Below are 19,531 nucleotides of genomic sequence, written 5' to 3' on the forward strand. Positions count from 1 at the left end.
GTTCGGGATCCTCCTCCCGCGCACGCCGCACATCACCCCCGAGAACCAGAAGAAAACCTTTTCTACCCCGCTTTCTGAACAGGGACTCGGGGCAGGCCCGGACGGGCGACACCCGGCCCGGGGCGGAGGCGAGGCACGAGAGAGCTCTGCGGGGCGGGGCCGGAGGACGCGGGGCGGGGGCGGGGCGGGAGCACGGCGGGCCGGGGCGGGGCCGGAGGACGCGGGGCCGCAGCGCATGCGCGCACTTTCGGTTCTGGCTGCCCGTGCTGTGGCGTGGGGAGCGACCCGGGCTGTGCGGGGCGCCGCGGGCGGGGGTCGGCGCGATGGCTCCCGTGCTGAACCTCAACAACGAGGTGAGACCCCCGCGTCCTCGGGGGTGGCGGTGGGAGCGGCCGGGTGGACGGGTGCGGGAGGCTTGGGTCGGGGAGGGCCCGGCGGCGCAGGGGGGGCAGTGGCCGGAGGAGGGGGCCGGGGCACAGGGTGGGTACCGACGAGTCGCCCTGCGGGCGAGCAAGGTCGACATTGACTCTCTCCGAGGCCGGCGTGGCCGCCTGGAGCCCTAGGGAATGCCCCATGTGGCCTCAGATGGCTGCCTCCGTCCCGGTGGGAAACGCATCCCGCTCAGCGAAAGGGCTGCGACGCAAACAAACCCCCGATTTGTGAGGATAAGCTGCTTTTCGGGGAGTGCCGCGCAGCTGTCGCACGTGTTCCCCAGTGTGGCGTCCTCCCTGTGGGCCTCGTTTGGTCACTCTTGTGTTTGCGCTCATACCGACGTTTTCCCCGTGATTCTCATGGACCCACCGAAGACCGGGCTGCCTGTCTCCTGGACAGCAAACATATGATGTTGCCTTATTTTCTTGCAGGTGGAGGGCCTGAGAATAAAAAAATCAATGTGTTAGAGCTAATTTTTTCCTATTCTGAAAGAAACTTGGTGTTTAATATTTATTTCAGAATATTTTTCCCATTCCTTGGTGTAAATTCACTTAGTCAGGGGTGTTTCGCTTTGTGATGTGGTTTGGCTATGCATTTGCAAATCATCCTGCACAATAAGCCTGACACAACTAAAGTGGCCTCATTTTTAGGTATTGCACCAACAGTTTAAAGTAGCTGACAGCTCAGCTATGTGTGGTATCAGCATCTGCAGCTGTCATTGTGCACTTCCAGAATTCCTACATAATTAACAGTTTGGTTAACATTCATATTTGTCATCAGCAGGACAAAAATTACTATCTTCCAGGCACATGGTAACTTGGAGACAGGTTGATTTGCATGTTGATTTGCAGATCAAGAATTTAGCGTGTTCATCAGGAAAAATGTTTGATAATACGTAAAATACAGATATTTACTCAGAAATTTATTGCAAGTTTTTGGTCCTTGCAGTTCACAAATATAAGGTCAGAAATTAGTCATTTCACATTGAAATATGACAGTAAATCACCAAAGAAGAGGTTATCTCATTCATTGAAGAAGAGTTTTTTTTGATTGATCAGATTCAGGTGGTGTTTCATAGTCTTTCACCACAGAGATATTAGTATAACAAGGATGAAAACAGAAGCATTATTTGACTGAGGAGTTTTTAAGAAAAAGAATACAATGAGTTTCTGTACAAAAGGTTGGATAGTTTCAATAAGGACGTTGGGGATACCTTTTCATTGTATAGTTCAAACATAACCCTTTCCTAAGAGGAAACTGAAAGTTCTTATATTTTCTGAAGGTGAGAGTTTTCACCAGAGCTTGAACAAAAAGTTGACACTGTAGTAACAGGTCCATCCAACATGTAAAGTAGTACAGAGATTGAAATCCTAGATGCCGTCTTTTCAAGAGGGACAGAAGGTAAGGCTGGCTTATAGTAGGATGGAGACCTAGCGTGAACAGATTGAAAAGTGTTTTCCATTTCTATGCCGATGCCCTTTCGTAAGTGTCAGAGCTGTGTTAATTACTGCAGTTGTTAGTCATAAGATGTGAAATAAATAAAATAAATACCTTATTTACTAATACCTGGGTATTTGCTACTTTTGTAACAAATACCCTCTGTGTATTTGTTACAGGGATGCCCTTGCAAGAATGCATTTTACTAGTAAAAACCATATATATTCCTCTAATAAAGATGAAATGGGGGGATTTGACCATGTATAAAAGAGTGATTTTTGAAAGTGCAATCAATTAAATAAACTTTTCTTGTGTATTCTTCCAATTTGCTGAGAGAAAGATGTACTGTAATTACAGGTGCTCTATTCTGTGCACCTCTGGCTTTTTCAGTCAGCCAATGCTGGGGATCATACTAATTTCTTTCCCCATTAGGCCATATCCAATAGACATGATGATAGTTGTTGCAGAGACAATTTGTGACCCTTATGGAGCTGATAAACTTGCTTGTCCTAGCTGGATTTACAGGACTTTAGTGTCTAAGGCAAGCCTAAAAGAAAGCTGGAGAGAGACATATTAGAAAGGCATGTAGAGGTTGGACGGGGCTTTGAGCAACCTGGTCTAGAGGAAGGCATCCCTGCCCATTTCCCAACCCAAGCCGTTCTGTGAAATTCTGCTGTATTATACTTATGTATTTCAGGTTTTAATTCTGGCAAAGAAAGATTTCTGCAGTTAATTAATAAACTACCATGTCCTGCAAAATGGTGGAGTCTTAAGAAATTCTTGGATGAGAGGTTTCAACATTTTCTGTACCAGTTCGTATTTTGTTTACAGGAAGAGCAAATAGTCTAAGAGCAGTGGTTCTCTTTGACGTACACTGGCACTTATATTAATGTTAATTGACTTTTATTTTAGTTACTTTCTGTTTTATGTTTGATACTACTAACTAACAAAACAAAGTTACCAGTGTCCAAAAACATTTTTGTTTTCATTCCTATAAACTATATTGTTATAGGTAAAAGATGTGCAGCATCTGCTTTGTACAGATAAGATAGGCTTGTTTAGCTTATCTCTGAATGGAAATACCTACCTACTACAGTACAGTTCAGTGTAATTTAATGGCAGGTGTTGTTTTAGTACAGCTGTGAAAACAGGAAAAAAACCATCACACTCTTAATGGAATGTTTTGTTAGTACAGTGTAAAAATTAAGCCTTTGGTTCAAATATTGTAATGAAATAAAGTGTATATGTGCTTTGAAATTAAAGGAAATTTAATTGGGTGGTGATTTAGCTTCTAATCACCAAAGAAACTTGAAAGTTGGATATTATTATTATTATTATTATTATTGTTATTATGAAAATCCTCCAAGGAGATAAGACAAATAAAGGACTGTGATGTCTGTTTCCTTTCTGAGAGTTTTTGAACTCATTGGCTAATTTCAGAGAAATTGGAAGGGAGTAGAGACCTCAAAAGTCACTTCGTTTTGGGTTTTTTAATTATAATTTGCTTAGAGAATACTACCTCCATAAAGCAGTATGCTGTCAGCTGTTCTGATGTAATAAGGAACGAAGAATGAAAATGTTGCACTGTGTAGGTGACTGTATGAATGAGAGATTTGAGGTGACTGTACAGCGTTAAGGATCCAGGGTGAAAATAAGAGGAAATCGCAATTGTTGTGGTGAGGTGAAATAAGACGGAAAATAAAAACAAATCAGTCCTAATTTTTGAGTTATTCACAGCATAATTAGTTTAGATAGTCCATTACTCTCTCTTTTCGTGTAAAGTTGTTTATAGCAGTGTAAAAGCTTCAGAAAGTCACACTATTTTCATGTTAACATGTTCTTTTCCTTTATCACTATTTGAATTTATATAGAGGTAATAACAGAAAAAAGCAAGGTCTTGGCAGAACCTGTGGTTAGCAAGATCCAGTAATTTTAGGAAGACATCATCTAGCTGCTGGTAAATAATGTGCTACAGTTTCAGTGTGCCTGCCTGACTGAAAAATTAAGATTGAAAAGGGTTAAGAAACACAATTGTTTTTTTAATTCAAGCATCTTATTACTATATGGGGTCATTGCATTTTGATTTCTGTGCCCAGGGAAGAGTTGGGTGGCAGGGAGGGAGGGTGGGAAGGAAATAAAAGCTACAGAAAGGTAGAACAAAGTGAAACAGTGAAGACTAGGGTTTTTGAGAAAGAGGAAAATGCAGTATTTCTTACCATTTTCTACTCATCGCTTTCTTTTATACAAAGGAAAGCGTAAGTTGTAGAATGAAAATTTCAGTTTTGCCATTATATATCCACTACATATGATCTTGCTTTTACAGGGTTTGTCTGTATTAAGCTTAATTGTATTGTCCTGTTGTGCTTACTTTTATAAGCATGCAGGCTGAAGGAATCTTTTTAAAAACCTGTTGCTGTCTCAAATATGTTCCCTATTTTAAAAAGCTTTCTAAGAATTTTCAGGTATTTTGCCACAGAATAGCTTCCAAAGGTAAACTTTTCTGGAAACATTTGCTAGATGGCAGCACATAATCATCAACTGCCATGGATGAGGGCAGGTTTAAAGGGAGATAGGTCATGTTTAATGTGAAGAATTATCCTTGTTGATCAGCAATATAGAATGGCGTAAAACAAGCTTTAGAATTGGAGCTAACCCAGATTTGTGTTTTTTTTCTTTTTTTTTTTGTTTTGGCTTTTTTTTTTCAGAACTGTGCTTCTTAAATAATGTTGTTCTGTTTTTACAGTCATAATCTGCTACCGATATTGTATTATTGCAACAAATGTAAATATCTTTCTGCCCACCCTCTTTCTACTCCTTTTTCTTTTTTTTCAGAATTCCATTCTGCTTACAGCTACCTCAGGGTGGTACGGTGCAGAAAATTCATGAAGCTAATGCAAATGATGTCTGTATAAATTGTTTTAAAAGTTAGTGTTTTAATGTGTATGTACATGAATGCTGTGATGACTAAAGATGAATATTAGTAAGGCATCATATTATGTAAAGCAAGTTGTTAAAGTTGAGAGTTGTTTCTGCCTGCGGGATGTGAATCAAATTTGCCAAACTTGTTTGGATATGGAAACTTTGGTAAGTTGTATGTAATAATTAATTGCATATAGACAAAATAATTTTTCTCTATAAAATGTTACAGAATTAGAATACTGACTTAGAAAAGGTTGAGCTGTATTTACAAAGCTGGGGGGATTACATAATAAAAGCTGATATCTGCATAATGCTTGTCATCCATGATAGAAGTGTTCTTTTTTTCCTGTATTTTCGTCTGCTAAACAAAGTGCAGAATTAAAATTATTATGTAGGGAGCTTAGCAATGATGCTGAAGGTGGTGAATTCTTTCAGTAGTTCCAGCATTTCCATTCCATGAGTTCCAGCATTTTGTGCTGTGACGCTCAACATGGCAACGCTCAGCTCTTTTGCTCTTTTGGATTTAGGACTGACATCCTCACCTCTTGAATTATCTGGACTGTAGTTTGGATGAATGACATCTTTAGAAAGCAGTCTGGACCTCTAACTTAAGAATTTTGCTAGTGCGTGGCAAAAGCGCAGGTGGGTAGTGTTGCTGATAATGAAAAAGATAGACAAAAAGCCATGGGAAATAACTCAGGAAGAAGGACTGAGGTAGAGTCTCTGGAAGTCTGAAACTGCAGTTTGAGTTATACCTGTAATTCAGTAATTATACAAAATTATATCTATAACTCTTGAATCTTTTGTCACAGTGCAACCAGAGGTAAACATATATTTGGAGATGCTTATATAAAGGCTGTGTTGGCTTGGTGTAGCATTGGTAGGTGTCATTTGTCCTTAGGTGGTCAGACACAGCTAAGATGACAAACAGAAAAAAGTTACTGAAATTGCATTTATACATGCCTTCCTTTGTAAATTGTGGAAAGGTCAAGTACATGCTTTTAAAAGTAAATAATTTTTGGTAACCAGATTTTCTCTATATCATTACAAAAAATTTGGTCTGAATGGAATATACTGTAGAAACTGGGACAGTTTTTAAAATTGAAGTGCCTCTCATACAAAGCTTTTTTTGAAGAACTGCTTTGCTGTTCAGACAGATATGACATGCCCTGGAAGGAGTGTGATTTTCCAAATGTGGTTTCACAGGCACTTGGACTCACTGTTTCTGAATCTAGGGATTTTCACTCTCCTTGCTCTTCACCCATTCCAGCCATTCCCTTCCATCCCATTGCCTCCCTCTTCTGTAAGCATAATAAATTTTTTGCTAGGGTAGTCTTCTGCTACATTTAAGGTAGCAGGGTTTTATAGGGAGTGAGAGCTTCAGGAATGTGGGACCAAAGATAAATGGGAGGGGTGGAGATGGACTGTCCCACCACAGTGAGCTGTTGACGTAAGCATTCAGTCTCTTAGTGTTTTAGACCTGAATGGCTAGTGTTATCTAAGGTATGCTGTGATATTTTAAAGCGCTTTCCTAGACCTTCTTTACCACTGATAAAAAAGAGTCCTAAATTGAAGCTTTCAAAAAAATTACTGACAGAGTGCTATAGGTGTTACGGTGTTTAAAGCTGTCTAAAATACTGCGCAGCCAGCCCGGTGCAGTGATTCAGGCATCTCACTGAAGATCTGTTTTGTGTGCTATCCCCTGGACTATGTGGTTATCTAGGAGTTCCTTTAGGGCATTTTAATATTCGTGTCTGATGACTTTATAGCTGCCTAAAGGGGAAGGGAGGCTTGAGATGAGGCATCTGACCAGTTATCTGGTATTGGACTGAGTTGTGTGATGTTTTACTGCTCATAATTTAAAATATCATGCTGTCTTTTAAGGCATGCCTCTGTCTGATGGGGAAAATGCAGAATTTTTAGTTTAATGGCTTAGTCGTAAAGCTTTCCAGTAGATGACAAAGCTGATGTATAGGTTCCCTCAGTCTAAGATGAGTTGAATCCTGTGATCTCAATGACCAGCAGAGTGCACTAATCACAAATACTAACAAATACTATTGCTGGGCTACTGTCTGGCAAAAAGGGAGATTTTATGGGGTGAAGGGAGCCTGATCCATGTATTTCACCAGTGGGAGCATTTCTGTAGGGAAAATGCTCCAAGAGCTGCTTATCCAACAATTAGCATAAAATACATGAGCTCCCTGAAAGGAAAAACTGAAACTCAGGACCGTTTACTCCTAATGAAATTCTTGCTAGTCTACTGCAGAGTTACCTTTTGCTGTTTTTTCTGTGGTTTATGGACCTTGTTTGATCCAGCTATCCATACTATCCAGTATGCTGGCCAGGCCACTTCCTTGAAGTAGAAGTATTTGTTCTAGACTCCCTCATGCTGAACTGAGTCTGTAGTATTAGGTTTTTCAGTTCTGTTAAGTGCCCCAACATCTAGACAGTTCTTGTACTGTTCTGAGCTATCTACCAGTATAGCTTAAGCTTAAGCTGTATCAGAGACTCTTGCACAACTTGAGTCAGCTTTAGGTTCTTCTGAGATCAAAATTATTCTTAATGTGAAGTGGCTAGGTACTTTTGAAAAAGTACAGGTGTCTAGGATGCTCTGTGGTCAAAGTTTAAGCTGTGGCTGAATACTGGCACTGCCAAGATCTGTGTATCCCTGGCTTGCATGTGGTTTTAAATACTTCCTTGAAACTGGTCATACTGTCTCTTAAATATCACTAAAGTCGGTCTAAAGTCTCCAAAAGGCCTATAAACAAGTTATGAGAACTGAGAAAGGATAAGTTTCTACACAATTCAAAACTGAATATCTAATCTTTTCCATCAGTTAATTTCTTAGTATACTGGCAAATCACTACTTTTTTTCTGTAAATTACAAATTGTGCAAAGTTGGAAAGCAAACATGGCTTTCTCTTTAAACTCTGGAATACTTGGCAGCAGTCACTTTAGCTCTATGGAAATGCATGTAAAAATTCTTGCATTAGTTGTGTTACTAATAAATAATTCTAGGCACAACAGTTTCTTGAAGAAGAAAGTTGTGCTACACTTGGCTTGATTTCTGCTTAAAACAGTTCAAGTGTTAAATTACTGACATTCTTTTACAGACCATGTAAATGTCCTAAGGAAAAGGTCTTTTGAAAGCTTATGAAATTTCCAAACTTATACTCTGCGAGATAGAATTCGGAGGAATTGTGGTTTTTTTTTTTCCCTAGGAACTCTTCCAACAGCTGTTTCTAAAGTTTCTAGAGTTGCCACATCATCAGTTTTACTAATATTAGCAGCAAATTCTGATCTGCTATTCGCATAGATTTTGTTTCAGCAGATTACTGAAGCAATTAAGCTTGGCAAACTAGGCAGTTTTTTGCTTCTGGCAGCATTGTATACAACCGTTATCAAACTACTGTACTTCAGGACAGTAATGAACACTTTTTCTTAGCTTAAGTGGTTTATATAAAGTGTGTGTGGTAGGCCACGTAGGCTAGTAAGATGCTCTCATAAAACAAAACATCTGTGGTTCCTTGGTGTGGTAGTGTACTATAATGAAAAAAACATGCAAATGGTCATGGGAAACTTTGTAACTTTTATTTTAAAGGAACTGTGAGACACTTGCAGTACACTGTAGTTTTTTTAATCAGATGTAATTTATGGCTATATATGCATGAGTAAAATACAATTTAAAAAAAGATTCAGTTACAGAAAATGTGCGTAATTGCTTAGTGCTGTCATTGCAGACGTCTTTCTGCAACCTTTACATTGCTGGGTCTGGAGCTTGCTGCCAAATGAAGAAGGAAGCAAGGCTGAAATGGGTGTAGAAGGGAAGGGGTAGTGATAGATGTTTTTGTAATAGAATTTGGGGGCCTGGAGGAGGGGATGTTCCTAGAAGGAGAATAAATAAGTTGTGAATTCATTGCAAACTGCCTTTTGGTATGGCAAGGATAAACTTTTTTTCAGTTTGTCTTATGCTGTGAAGGTCAGTAGCAGAGAGCAATTAAAGAAAAAGTGACCAGCTACTAGATTTGGTGACTTTTTAAATTGTCCTTTAAATCATATAAGGGAAAGGAATTTTAAATTCTTATACTAAAAAAAATTACCATTACATTATTTCCATTGCGAAGGTGGGTCACAATGATAACTGTTTATTCATATGATATTTAATACCGAATGAAGTGTGTCTAAGGGGAGACTTTATCACTCTCTGCAACCACCTGAAAGGAGGTTGTGGTGAGGTGGGTATTGATCCTTTTGCCATGTAACTACACAAGAGGAAATGTCATCAAGTTGTGTCAGGGGCAGTTTAGATTGGATATTAGGGAAAATTTTTTCACCTAATGGGTTGAAATGCACTGTAACAGGCTGCCCAGGGAAGTGGTTGAGTCATCATCCCTGGAGGTATTTAAAACGTGTAGATCTGGCACTTTAGGGACATGGTTTAGTGATTGGCTTGGCAGTATTTGGATTATAGTTAGACTTTATGATCTAAAGGGTGTTTTTCAACATAAATGATTCTGTGAACCCTCTTTGCTGCTTTTTGAGAGCAGATTAGAAAAAAATATAAGGTCATGTACAGGTATGCTAATATAGGAAGAGACGAGTGAGTAGAGACTGGTTGCATGAGAGGCTGGTAAGGACTGTTTTGAATAGCAGCTACTTCAAAGGAATGAATAGGGGATTTCATCCAGAGGCAAATATCTCTGGAGAAATGCAGCAAAGAAAATTAGTAGCTCAGGAGAGCATAACTTATATGCATGTTAAGATATGAATTCCAGACAGTGAAAAGCAAAAGGGCAGTTAAGGTGATTACTTGCTCATGAAGCAGTTGAGGAATAATGAAGGAAGGATGGGAATAGAGAGATAGCTGGTAATTCTTTAAATATTCCAACAGTCAAAATGAGAGGTGGGTGAACAAGATGAAAATAGGATGAGGAATGAGGAGAGCTCATAAGCAGGGGAAAGGGGGAAACCTATGTTTCGTAAGAAGAAGCTAGAGATTGAAGAAGAAGGGAATTCTCCAGCAGTACGAGCACTTGGTGTGGAGGAGAAATTTTAAATGGCTGGAGAATGAACATACCATTGGGCAGATGGGTAATGTGGGAGCACTTGTTCTGTCCCAACAAAGAAGATTTTGCAGGAACCTTTGAGCATTGCTCTGAGTTGTTAATAACTAATACTGGGATAGTTGTAGATCTCATGTAGATCTGATGTCTTGGCAACTGATGGAGAACTAATTGTTTGAAGGTACAGTTTTTAAGTGAATAGTGTATGTCAGACATCTGGCAGTGATATTTTAAGCTCTTTATTCCATCTACTTTTCATACTTGTCCTTCTCCTCAGCTTCTATTTTACGTCATGAAGAAAATTCCAGGAAGAATACAGATGATTAGATTTTATTTCTTTTAAACACTAACTTCCCCATGTGTTTGTGTTTATGAAAAATTCTCATCATGAAATTAGTCTTTTTAAACTGTTCTGAGGGAATAAGGAGCACTAACTGGTGCAGCGAGATAATTCTTCATTCCCGCTAGCAAAAATTTTTCCTGTCCTTCCAAAAAGACTGAAAAATAACTTACATGGTAGTACCACTCTTTAATATTTATTTATTTGCATAATCTGTAACTGCTAACTGAAAAAAAGTTCCTACAAAAAAATTTAAGTCATAGAGACATTATAGTGGAAATCAACTTAATGGAAGAGCAGTTTTCATGTGAGAAGTAGCATAGTGTTTCAGAGTCTGTCAGGCCAATAGTATTGGAACATGTTTGAAGCCAACAGTAGTTCACATTCTGGTGATTTTAGTAGCCTTTGACACAGGCTGAATGTTCATCTTGTGTAAGTCAGAAAAATCTGTGATGCAAATTTGGATTTCCCCTATATCAGTTTTTATCACAGTGTGGTTCCTGAGGCCATGGCTTTTACTAGTCAGTGGAGTACTCTAGGTCTGAATAGGGGTTGCACTCATTGAATGTGTTGTGATACTTCCATTTTATATGCATGCCAAGTGTCCTTGTGCTAGGGGCACCATAAGACATATGAAAAGCTAGACTTAATAGTCCATTGGTAAACAAAGTCTGAAATATTTTGCTTTTGTTAGCTTTTTTTTTCCATAAGGAGAAGACAGATCTTTTTTTAAGAAGATATCCAAAGATACCAAATACTTTGAACATCTAAAACTGCAAATATATCTTTTCTGTTCTTTTTAACAGACATGGGAAAAATATGATTTTTTTCCACCTCCTAGAATGTCACTCATTAACTTTTATTTGATAATTTTATTAGACTAAACATCATTCCTTGCTTTCCTTATTGTTCTCTGTTATTCCATGCCATACGTCTCTACTTACTTACTGTGTGAATTTTTTTGTTATGATATTGCAATACTATTTATATAGATGATTTTTTTCTTTCTAAACTTTATAAGTGTCATATCTGAACATCTGACAAGAAAGCAGACTCTCTTGGGAGTTACAGATTAGAGACAGGAGAAAATTTTATCCTCAGTTTAAAATATATTTGCATGACAGAAATTTCTTCAGGTTGTGAGGAGAGTGTAGTACAGACCTGCTTATCCCTCCAAAAGGTATCAGTACTGGTGATAGTTACTTATATGATGAAAATTAGCTGTAACTGTTGCAAGACTTGAGTCCTGGTTTGCTCAGAAGCGAAACTGAGTTTCACTTTGGCGGCAGGAGTTGATAGCTGTTAATTTTGTTGGTAGTTGATCACCTTTTTTGATGGGAGTTTTCACATACCTAAAGAACCTTCTAGCCTTTTGGTTTTCCAGTACTTATGCCTCTCCTTAATTGTATGGAGAGGAATAAACTTTACAGAGGAGGAGTTTGAAGAAAAATAGTTTAAATTAAAAAAAAAAAGTTTATTGTTCTTATAGTAAGATCAGTAACTTTTAATTTCAGTTTTCACAATGCAGGCTATACGTATATTTATGGTCAATCTAAAAACTGAGATATTTATTTTTTTTTATTCTTCAGATTTATAGGGAAATGGAGAAATTATATAGTAGGTATTTCTCCAACTTGATCAGTCCTCAGCTAAAGCTGATTTGTTTTATTTGTTTGATGAACTTAAAACCATTTTTCCTTAATGATTCTTCTATGCTTGCATAATTACTACTATATAGTGACATTAAAATATAAATTTTGAAGTGGATTAGTCTAACTACATATTTGGCAAATACTGTGCTGCTATAACATTGCACAGGCTTCCCATTCTTTCCCTGGCCTCTTGGTGTTTGAGACTAGTGTAGGCTGAGAGTAATCGAAGTTACTACAGAAGTATCTTTTTTACATGAAGTATCTTGCACAGAACTTTTCCTTCTTCTATTCCATTCAGCAAGTTGTCAGGGTTCTAATTTCCCTGGAAGTTTCAATCACCAGATTAAAAACATCAGTCCAAAGAATGTGGTAAGAATAAAATGTGTTGTGTGTGTAAGCTGAGAACCAATGATGCCTGGCATGTTACAACTTTGAGGCCAATATTCCTTAAAACTTCATACGGGTAGCCTGAGTTATTCCTCTGTCTCTGCAGTTTTTGAGAGTATTATGCTTGGGGTTACTCACTTTGAGCGCTCTCTGTAGCTGTATTTATGGCCTGTTTCCCACCTGTTTGGACGATCAGGAGATGTGACTGGTGTTCTGTGGCTGGTTTGGGGCCAGACGTGCTGGCAAATGAGTATGCACGTACTATTTGGCAGCCAAAATGGAAAAGATTTGAATTCTGCTTGTGTATTTCTTCCATGCTAGGCATGCTAATTTTAGTTCTTATCTTCTACTTGGCTACTAGTCTTCACAAAATGTGTAGGAGCTCTGGCCTATGCTGTTTTGTCAACCTTGGTTACTGTTTAATAAGCCCAAAAGTTACTGGAGAAGGATGCTGACAAACAACATACTGACAAACCTGATTTCCTCAGAAATCAGGCTAATAAATGTAATTTCGGAATAGACAGTTTTAACATTCCGCTCTTTCAGAATACCTGGGAAAAGTTGTAGCATACTGGCACTTAATTCTTGAAGTTATGGTGGCTTAGGAGACCAATAGAAAGAAAAAGATCATTAGCAATAGAAAAAGATCATTAATTAAACTAAATTGGAAATACTGAGCAACTAAGAAATTTTTAAAATCTAAATTTTGGAAAAAAAGTGAAGAAAGAGAGACTTGTAAGTTGACATGGACACAATATGTTTTAAATGTAGGATAGGATATGGTTTCCTTAATTTTTTTTTTGCATGTAATTTATCATAACACCAGCATTACGTAAAAGTAGTTATACAAATTTATGTGATAATAAAGAATTTAAAGTCTAAATAAACTTTTTTTTCATGGCTAGGCTTCGCGAACGAAGATTTGGGAAGGCTCTATCCACATTTGCTGCAGGCACGCTGGTGGCTTATGAGGCCAATACGTGACAGACAAATCCGATTGCAAAAGGCACAGCAGAAAGACTCCTTAGATGGTGTATTCTGCAATACACGGTTCTTTCTGCGTTGCCTTTTTTCCTCGAGGGTGATCCTGCGTGTGTTCTCAAAGGAGACAGCTGCGTTATAGATGGTGTGTCTCCAGGCCTCCCGATTTGATGCCAGAGTAGACCAGTTATGGTGATCAATATGGCCAAGGTTGAGATGTTGTTTCAGGGAGTCCTTGTACCTTTTCTTCGGGGCTCCTCTCATGCGGCAGCCAGTGGTAAGTTCACCGTAAAGCAAGATCTTAGGGAGGCGGTGGTCCTTCATCCTGGAGACATGACCTGCCCAACGCAGCTGTGTTCTCATCAGCATGGCCTCTATACTTGTGATAGCTGCTTGCTCTAGAACAGATGTATTGGTCACATAGTCTGACCAGTGGATGTTTAGAATTGTACGGAGGCAGCATTGATGGAAGCGTTCTAAGAGACGCAGGTGGTGGCGGTAGATGACCCATGATTCAGATCCATATAAGAGAGTAGACAACACTATGGCTTTGTAAACACTGATCTTGGTGCTTTTCTTCAAGTGTTTATTACGCCATACTCTTTTATGGAGTTTTCCAAAAGCACTATATGCCTTTGCTAATCTGTTGTCTATCTCTCCGTCAATCTTACCATCTGAGGAGATGAGGCTACCGAGGTAATTAAACTGTTGGACTGATTTGAGCTCTGATTGACCAATGGTGATGTGGGGATGATGGGACTAATACCCACTATAGCAGAAGGTATCCTTCCTGAAAGTCAGTGTGGTTTCAGAGCCAACAGGAGCACCACAGACATGGTATTTGTCCTCAGACAACTGCAAGAGAAGTGTAGGGAACAGAACAAAGGTCTCTATATAACCTTTGTCGACCTCACCAAGGCTTTTGACACTGTGAGCAGAAAAGGTCTGTGGCAGATTTTGGAACGTTTAGGTTGTCCCCCTAAATTCCTCAAAATGATTATCTCACTCCATGAGGATCAGCATGGCCAAGTCAGATATGGCAACGCACTTTCTGAGCCCTTTTTAATTAAGAATGGTGTGAAACAAGGCTGCGTTCTCGCTCCTACCCTATTCACCGTCTTCTTTAGCATGATGCTCCAAAGGGCCACAGCAGACCTCGATGACCAGGACGGTATCTACATTCGATACCGTACTGATGGAAGTCTATTCAATCTAAGGCGACTGAAGGCCCACACTAAGACCTTAAACCATCTTGTCCGGGAGCTGCTTTATGCTGATGACGCCGCCCTTGTTGCCCACACAGAAGCAGCTCTGCAGCGTTTAACATCCTGCTTTGCAGATGCTGCTGAGCTCTTTGGTCTGGAGGTCAGCTTAAAGAAGACAGAGGTCCTCCATCAGCCTGCACCTCAGGATGTCCTAAATAAACTATTGAAAAGCAAAATTATACATAGAAGAATCAGCTTGGCTGGCAGTCTTCAGAATTTCCATCTTAAGCTTTGAGTTAGCTCAGGTGCTGATTGTCAGCTTACTTATTACGTCCATCATAAGCTGCGTCACCTTTCTGGGTACAGATCATGTCAATGAGTTTTGTCCAAAGCACTGCCAGAACAAATGAATGCGTAAATGGTATGAGATCAGTTCTACCAGTGCAAAAAGAGGGGGCAACATATATTCTTGTTGGGCTAATTGACGTGCAGCTGCTGCTGTCCCTGTTTTCCCATTTGCATCCCACCTTCAGTTAGTACCCTCATACAAGCAGAGTGATCATCTTACAGCGGAAGCTGAGCAGCTGTGTTGTGGTTCAGAAATGAATCTCAATGTTTTACTTAATGACAGAGCAAAGGTGCATGCTAATCTGAGTCAGACAGTGTGACTGTTGACATGCTGTTTGGCCATGGAACATTGGAGGCCTGTTGTTGAGGGATGGATGATCCATGAATGCCCAAGTCATGTAGTTTCTTGAAAGTGAACTGTAGCATGCAAAGAACAACTGGGTGGCTAGACAAATGATAGTAGGACCCTTGAAATGCACACTTAATCAAGTGCAATCTACTAGCTTGTTATTTTAAAACTCATGAGGCATTACAAGGCCAAGTGCAAGATCCTACACCTGAGCTGAGGCAGCCCAATATCAATACAGGCTGGGGGATGAAGGAATTGAGAACAGCCCTATGGAGAAGGTCTTGTGGGTGCTGGTCATGAAAAGTTGAACATGAGTCAACAGTGTGCATTTGCAGCCCAGAAAACTGGTCATATCCTGGGCTGCATCCAAAGCAGTGTGGCCAACCGAGCAAGGGAGAGGATTCTGCCCCTCTACTCTGCTTTGGTAAGGCCCCACCCTGGAGCACTGCATCCAGCTCTGGAGTCCTCAGTACAGGAAAGACGTGGACCTGTTGAAGTGGGTCCAGAGAAACGCCACTAAAATGATCAGAGGGATGGAACATCTCTCCTATGAGAAAAAAACTGAGAGTTTTAGCTCTTGAGCCTGGAGAAGAGAAGACTTCAGGGAGACTATTGCAGCCTTTCAGTACTTCAGAGGGGGCTTATAAGAAAGATAGGGACAGATCTTTTAATAGGGCTTGTTGCAATAGGACAAGGGGTAATGGTTGTAAACTAGAACAGGTTTGATTAAGACTACATGTTAGGAAGAAGTTTTTTTACGATGAGAGTGTTGAAACATTTGAACAAGTTGCCCAGAGCGGTGATAGATGCCCCATCCCTGGAAGTATTCAAAGCCAGATTGGATGTGCTCTGAGGAACCTGTTGTAGTTGCAGATGTCCTGCTCATTGCATGGGGTCCATGCAAAACGCTGAGTCCAACCAAACAGTTTTGTGATTCTGTAAATATTCAACAGTTAAGTGCTATGTAAAAGGAAATGTAAATGAGAGAAGGTAGAGAAGAATATAAGGGAAAGAGTGCTGTGTTCACGGTTTGCCAAAGTTTATGCACTCATACCATTCCTCTCTTGTAAATATTTCTGCTGTGCACTTACTCAAGTGACTGGTACCTACGTCTGAGGTAGTCACACCAAGGTAGAATGAGGGGAAAATGATCTGATGCACTGGTTTGTCCTGTCAGCTGAGCTGTCAACTCTGCTACTACTTTTCATGCAAGATGGAATGATATCTAGTGAAATGCTTTAGTTTTACATTTCGTTGCAAAGGAATTTATACTTAATTGCTGGTAACAGCAGGTCTGGTAATATCTCTTAGTTCTGTCAGAGAAACCCATCCCTTTATGCTTCGGGGCCTTGACAGACGAATTGAATTTAACTTGCATTTAAAACATTTGGTGATCTAGTACCAAATGGTCAGAAGAGAGAGCTCTAGCTGCCTGCCAGTGGTTACCCTAATACTGCAGTTTGTGAATTGTAGAAAGTGAAAAGTTGGCAAGTGCTCAGCAGTGTTACTCAAGCCATTTTTAGATAAAAGGAGGTTAATCTTTAAAACCTACACATTAACCTGAGTCATGTTATATTTTTTAAATATCCTTAGAATAGAGGTATAAGTTTGTGAACTTCTTTGACTGTCTTTTTTTGACAACCATGAAGTTTTACAGAAAGGTGCTTATTTTACTTGAAGTGGAAGAAGATGAAGTAGCAACATGACAGTGCATCTTAAAGGAGGGGAAAAAAAAGAGAAAAAATAACAATCCCAAGCCAAAGCAATCACACCACCAACCATACCTCCAAATTAATACTGGAAACACAATGGTTGCATTTCTGTATTTGTTATGGAAAAGGTGTCTTACTCAGTTGTGTGACAATTTTCATGATGACAGTTCAACTCTGCAGGTTTGGATCATGTTTGGGACCCATATAATTAATGTAAGGTTGGTGGTGAGTCAGAATAGGCAAGGTATGGTGTTATGCTTTAGATTATGCAAGTAACGTAGAGGTTCATAATGTTGCCTTGGGAGCAGTGCTCCTTTCCAGCTGGTTTTAAAACATTCATCATTTGAAGAGGGGGAGAAGCCCTCAGCACTCACGTTATTTATATTTGTGTGTTCATCCTAATAATTCTTGTCACTACTGTTACTGTCTTCTTGTAAAGTCAAAGCTTAAGGAGGCATGAAATTCACATGTAGCTTCTAGCTGGAGCTCTGGTCTAATTAAGAAATCCTAGACATAGGATTGATTTGAGCTTTGGTGTACTGACTGCCTTGATCACATCCCCCTACAACATTCCATGGAAATATTTTTAGCAGAGTGCTAGCCTAGGAACTTTCAAACTCTAGCTGATTAATCCAGCTGATCAATTAAATAGAGTTAGAAATCACCTTCAGGTAGTCCTGTGTTTTGGAAGACTTGTATAATTTTTATTTCCATGTGGTTAGATATGAAATGTAATATGTAATATCACATCTTTAGGCTAGTGTATCACAGTTTTTCTTATCTGGATGTTTACAGCTACTGCTGTTGATGTAGGGTTTAGAAATGTGTCTAGCCAGCTCATGATTCTGGTTTGGACTCGAGTGCTTTCTGAACTACTACATAGAGTCTGACTCCATGCAGTGAGACACTGATTTTGAAGCAGTAAATCCATTAAATTTTGGTCTTTGGCAATGAGCAAGTAATTCTAGGCTGGCCTTACTTCCTCCCAACTATCTTAGATATTTGGAATTGCTTTGTAAAACCTTGAGATGAAAATGATCTTTTCTAGCAGTTTGAGTACTCACTGTGGTTTCCACTTGGAGAAATTATACTAGAAATGGCAACTGTTCTCCATGCAGGAGGAAATACAGTGCTGTATTGAATAAAGAAATTCATATTTCAGTGGTTCAGTTGAGAAAGTACAAAGAAAGCAGCATGGGCACACTGTGGAGGAAGGGTTTGACAGTAACTCACGAGGAGTATGTGTGGTACTCTTCCTGTGAGGAAAGTGGCAATATGCCCAAGTGGGCAGTGGGCTTTTTTCCATTCATCTTCAGCAACCCACTTTGGGAATTTGACAGGGTGAGTGTCCAGAGGCCTGAGAAGCTTCTGGCTTTATGGATACCTCCAGCTAGTGGTGGCACTTCTGCCTGCTTTGGGCAGCAGGGTGCAATAGTTTAATCCAGAAGAATTTTCCTCAAGTTTCATGAACTGTGCATTTTGTTAGATGTATGGGGGTATAATTGTATCCACTTGATTCACACCTGTTTGCTGCATATAGGTGAAGATGGCAAAAGCAAGATTAACACCACATTGATATGGCACAAACTAACTGAAAAACTATGTTCCTTAGCGCTATCTGGCATTTGATCTGTATATCAAATAAAGGGATAGCTTATTTATTGTACTCTAGTTTATTGTAGTCCATCTCTATCTCCTCCTGTACATTCTTGTTTTGCTGTTTTGCCCTGGAACTAGCTAATATTCCTGTGACCATAAGGGAAAACAGTTCAGGAAACTGATCTGGCTGAAAATTCACTTTGTTTGTTTTGCTTATACATTCTTTTTTGTGGTATATATTTGTATAAAACTGTCCCAGAACTGGACCCTGATACTCCACACAGGTGTGTTATGTTGTTCTTGTTACCTTTATCATCCTACTCATATGTGTTTTTATAATGCAAATATATGAAACTATAAGTCTATAATTGCCCATTTCCACATCTTTTCACATATGTAAAATATATACCATAATATAGGGGTTCTTTTTGTAAAAAAAAAGAAAAAAGGAAACTTGGCAATTGCTAACTTTTCCTAAGAATCTAAAAATCATTAGATCTTTCAAGCTGACATTCCAGATAATAGAGAGAAATATTTGTAATGAAGTTCCAGAAACATTTTTTCACTTAGATTATTCACTCAAAAGATTATGTACTATTGTTAGTTCTGGCTAATATGTGATCCAGCTGCAGGTGTTTTGAATTTTAAAACTCGCTGTTGCCAAATAGCACCAAAAATTAACATTGAGAATACTCTGTTGCCATGGTAATTTCTTGGTTAGAAGACTGCCAATAAACTATAAAATGAAACCAATGCTTTTGATGTGCCCTAAAACGAGGAAAGGAGAGAAGATCAGTGAGAACTCAAACATTACTTAGTTCAATGTTTTTCTTGTATTGAAGAGAGCTTGAATACTCAACTTAAATACATTTCACTTTCTTTTTGTTGGGTTTGTTTTTTTTAAGCTGGATTTCTTGCTTTGACATTTGTTGATGTATAATTTAAGCAATTTGCGAAGTTTTTTTAAAAAGCCATTGTACAAAACACAACTGATTTTAGTGTGTTTTTAATGACTTTCCCTTTCTACTTTAGCAGCATTGCTTAAACTTGAGGGAGTTAAAAAGTAAATCTCTTATTGCAGTAAAATCAAAAAACTATTATATACTT

The 19,531-nt window shown here is 39.2% G+C and overlaps 1 protein-coding gene across 1 annotated transcript in view; it reads left to right on the forward strand.

Moving 5' to 3' along the window:
- The first annotated feature begins 235 nt into the window (after positions 1–235).
- SRFBP1 (serum response factor binding protein 1) overlaps positions 236–19,531 on the forward strand; it is a 70,120-nt gene continuing 50,824 nt past the window's right edge. Inside the window, 2 exon segments of the mRNA XM_027710318.2 lie at positions 236–253; positions 255–353. Of these exon segments, the coding sequence (XP_027566119.1) occupies positions 236–253; positions 255–353 (117 nt within the window).

The sequence above is a fragment of the Pipra filicauda genome, unplaced genomic scaffold (assembly GCF_003945595.2).
Source record: "Pipra filicauda isolate LSUMZ 115617 unplaced genomic scaffold, ASM394559v2 scaffold29_size4552773_pilon, whole genome shotgun sequence".
Lineage (NCBI taxonomy): Eukaryota > Metazoa > Chordata > Aves > Passeriformes > Pipridae > Pipra > Pipra filicauda.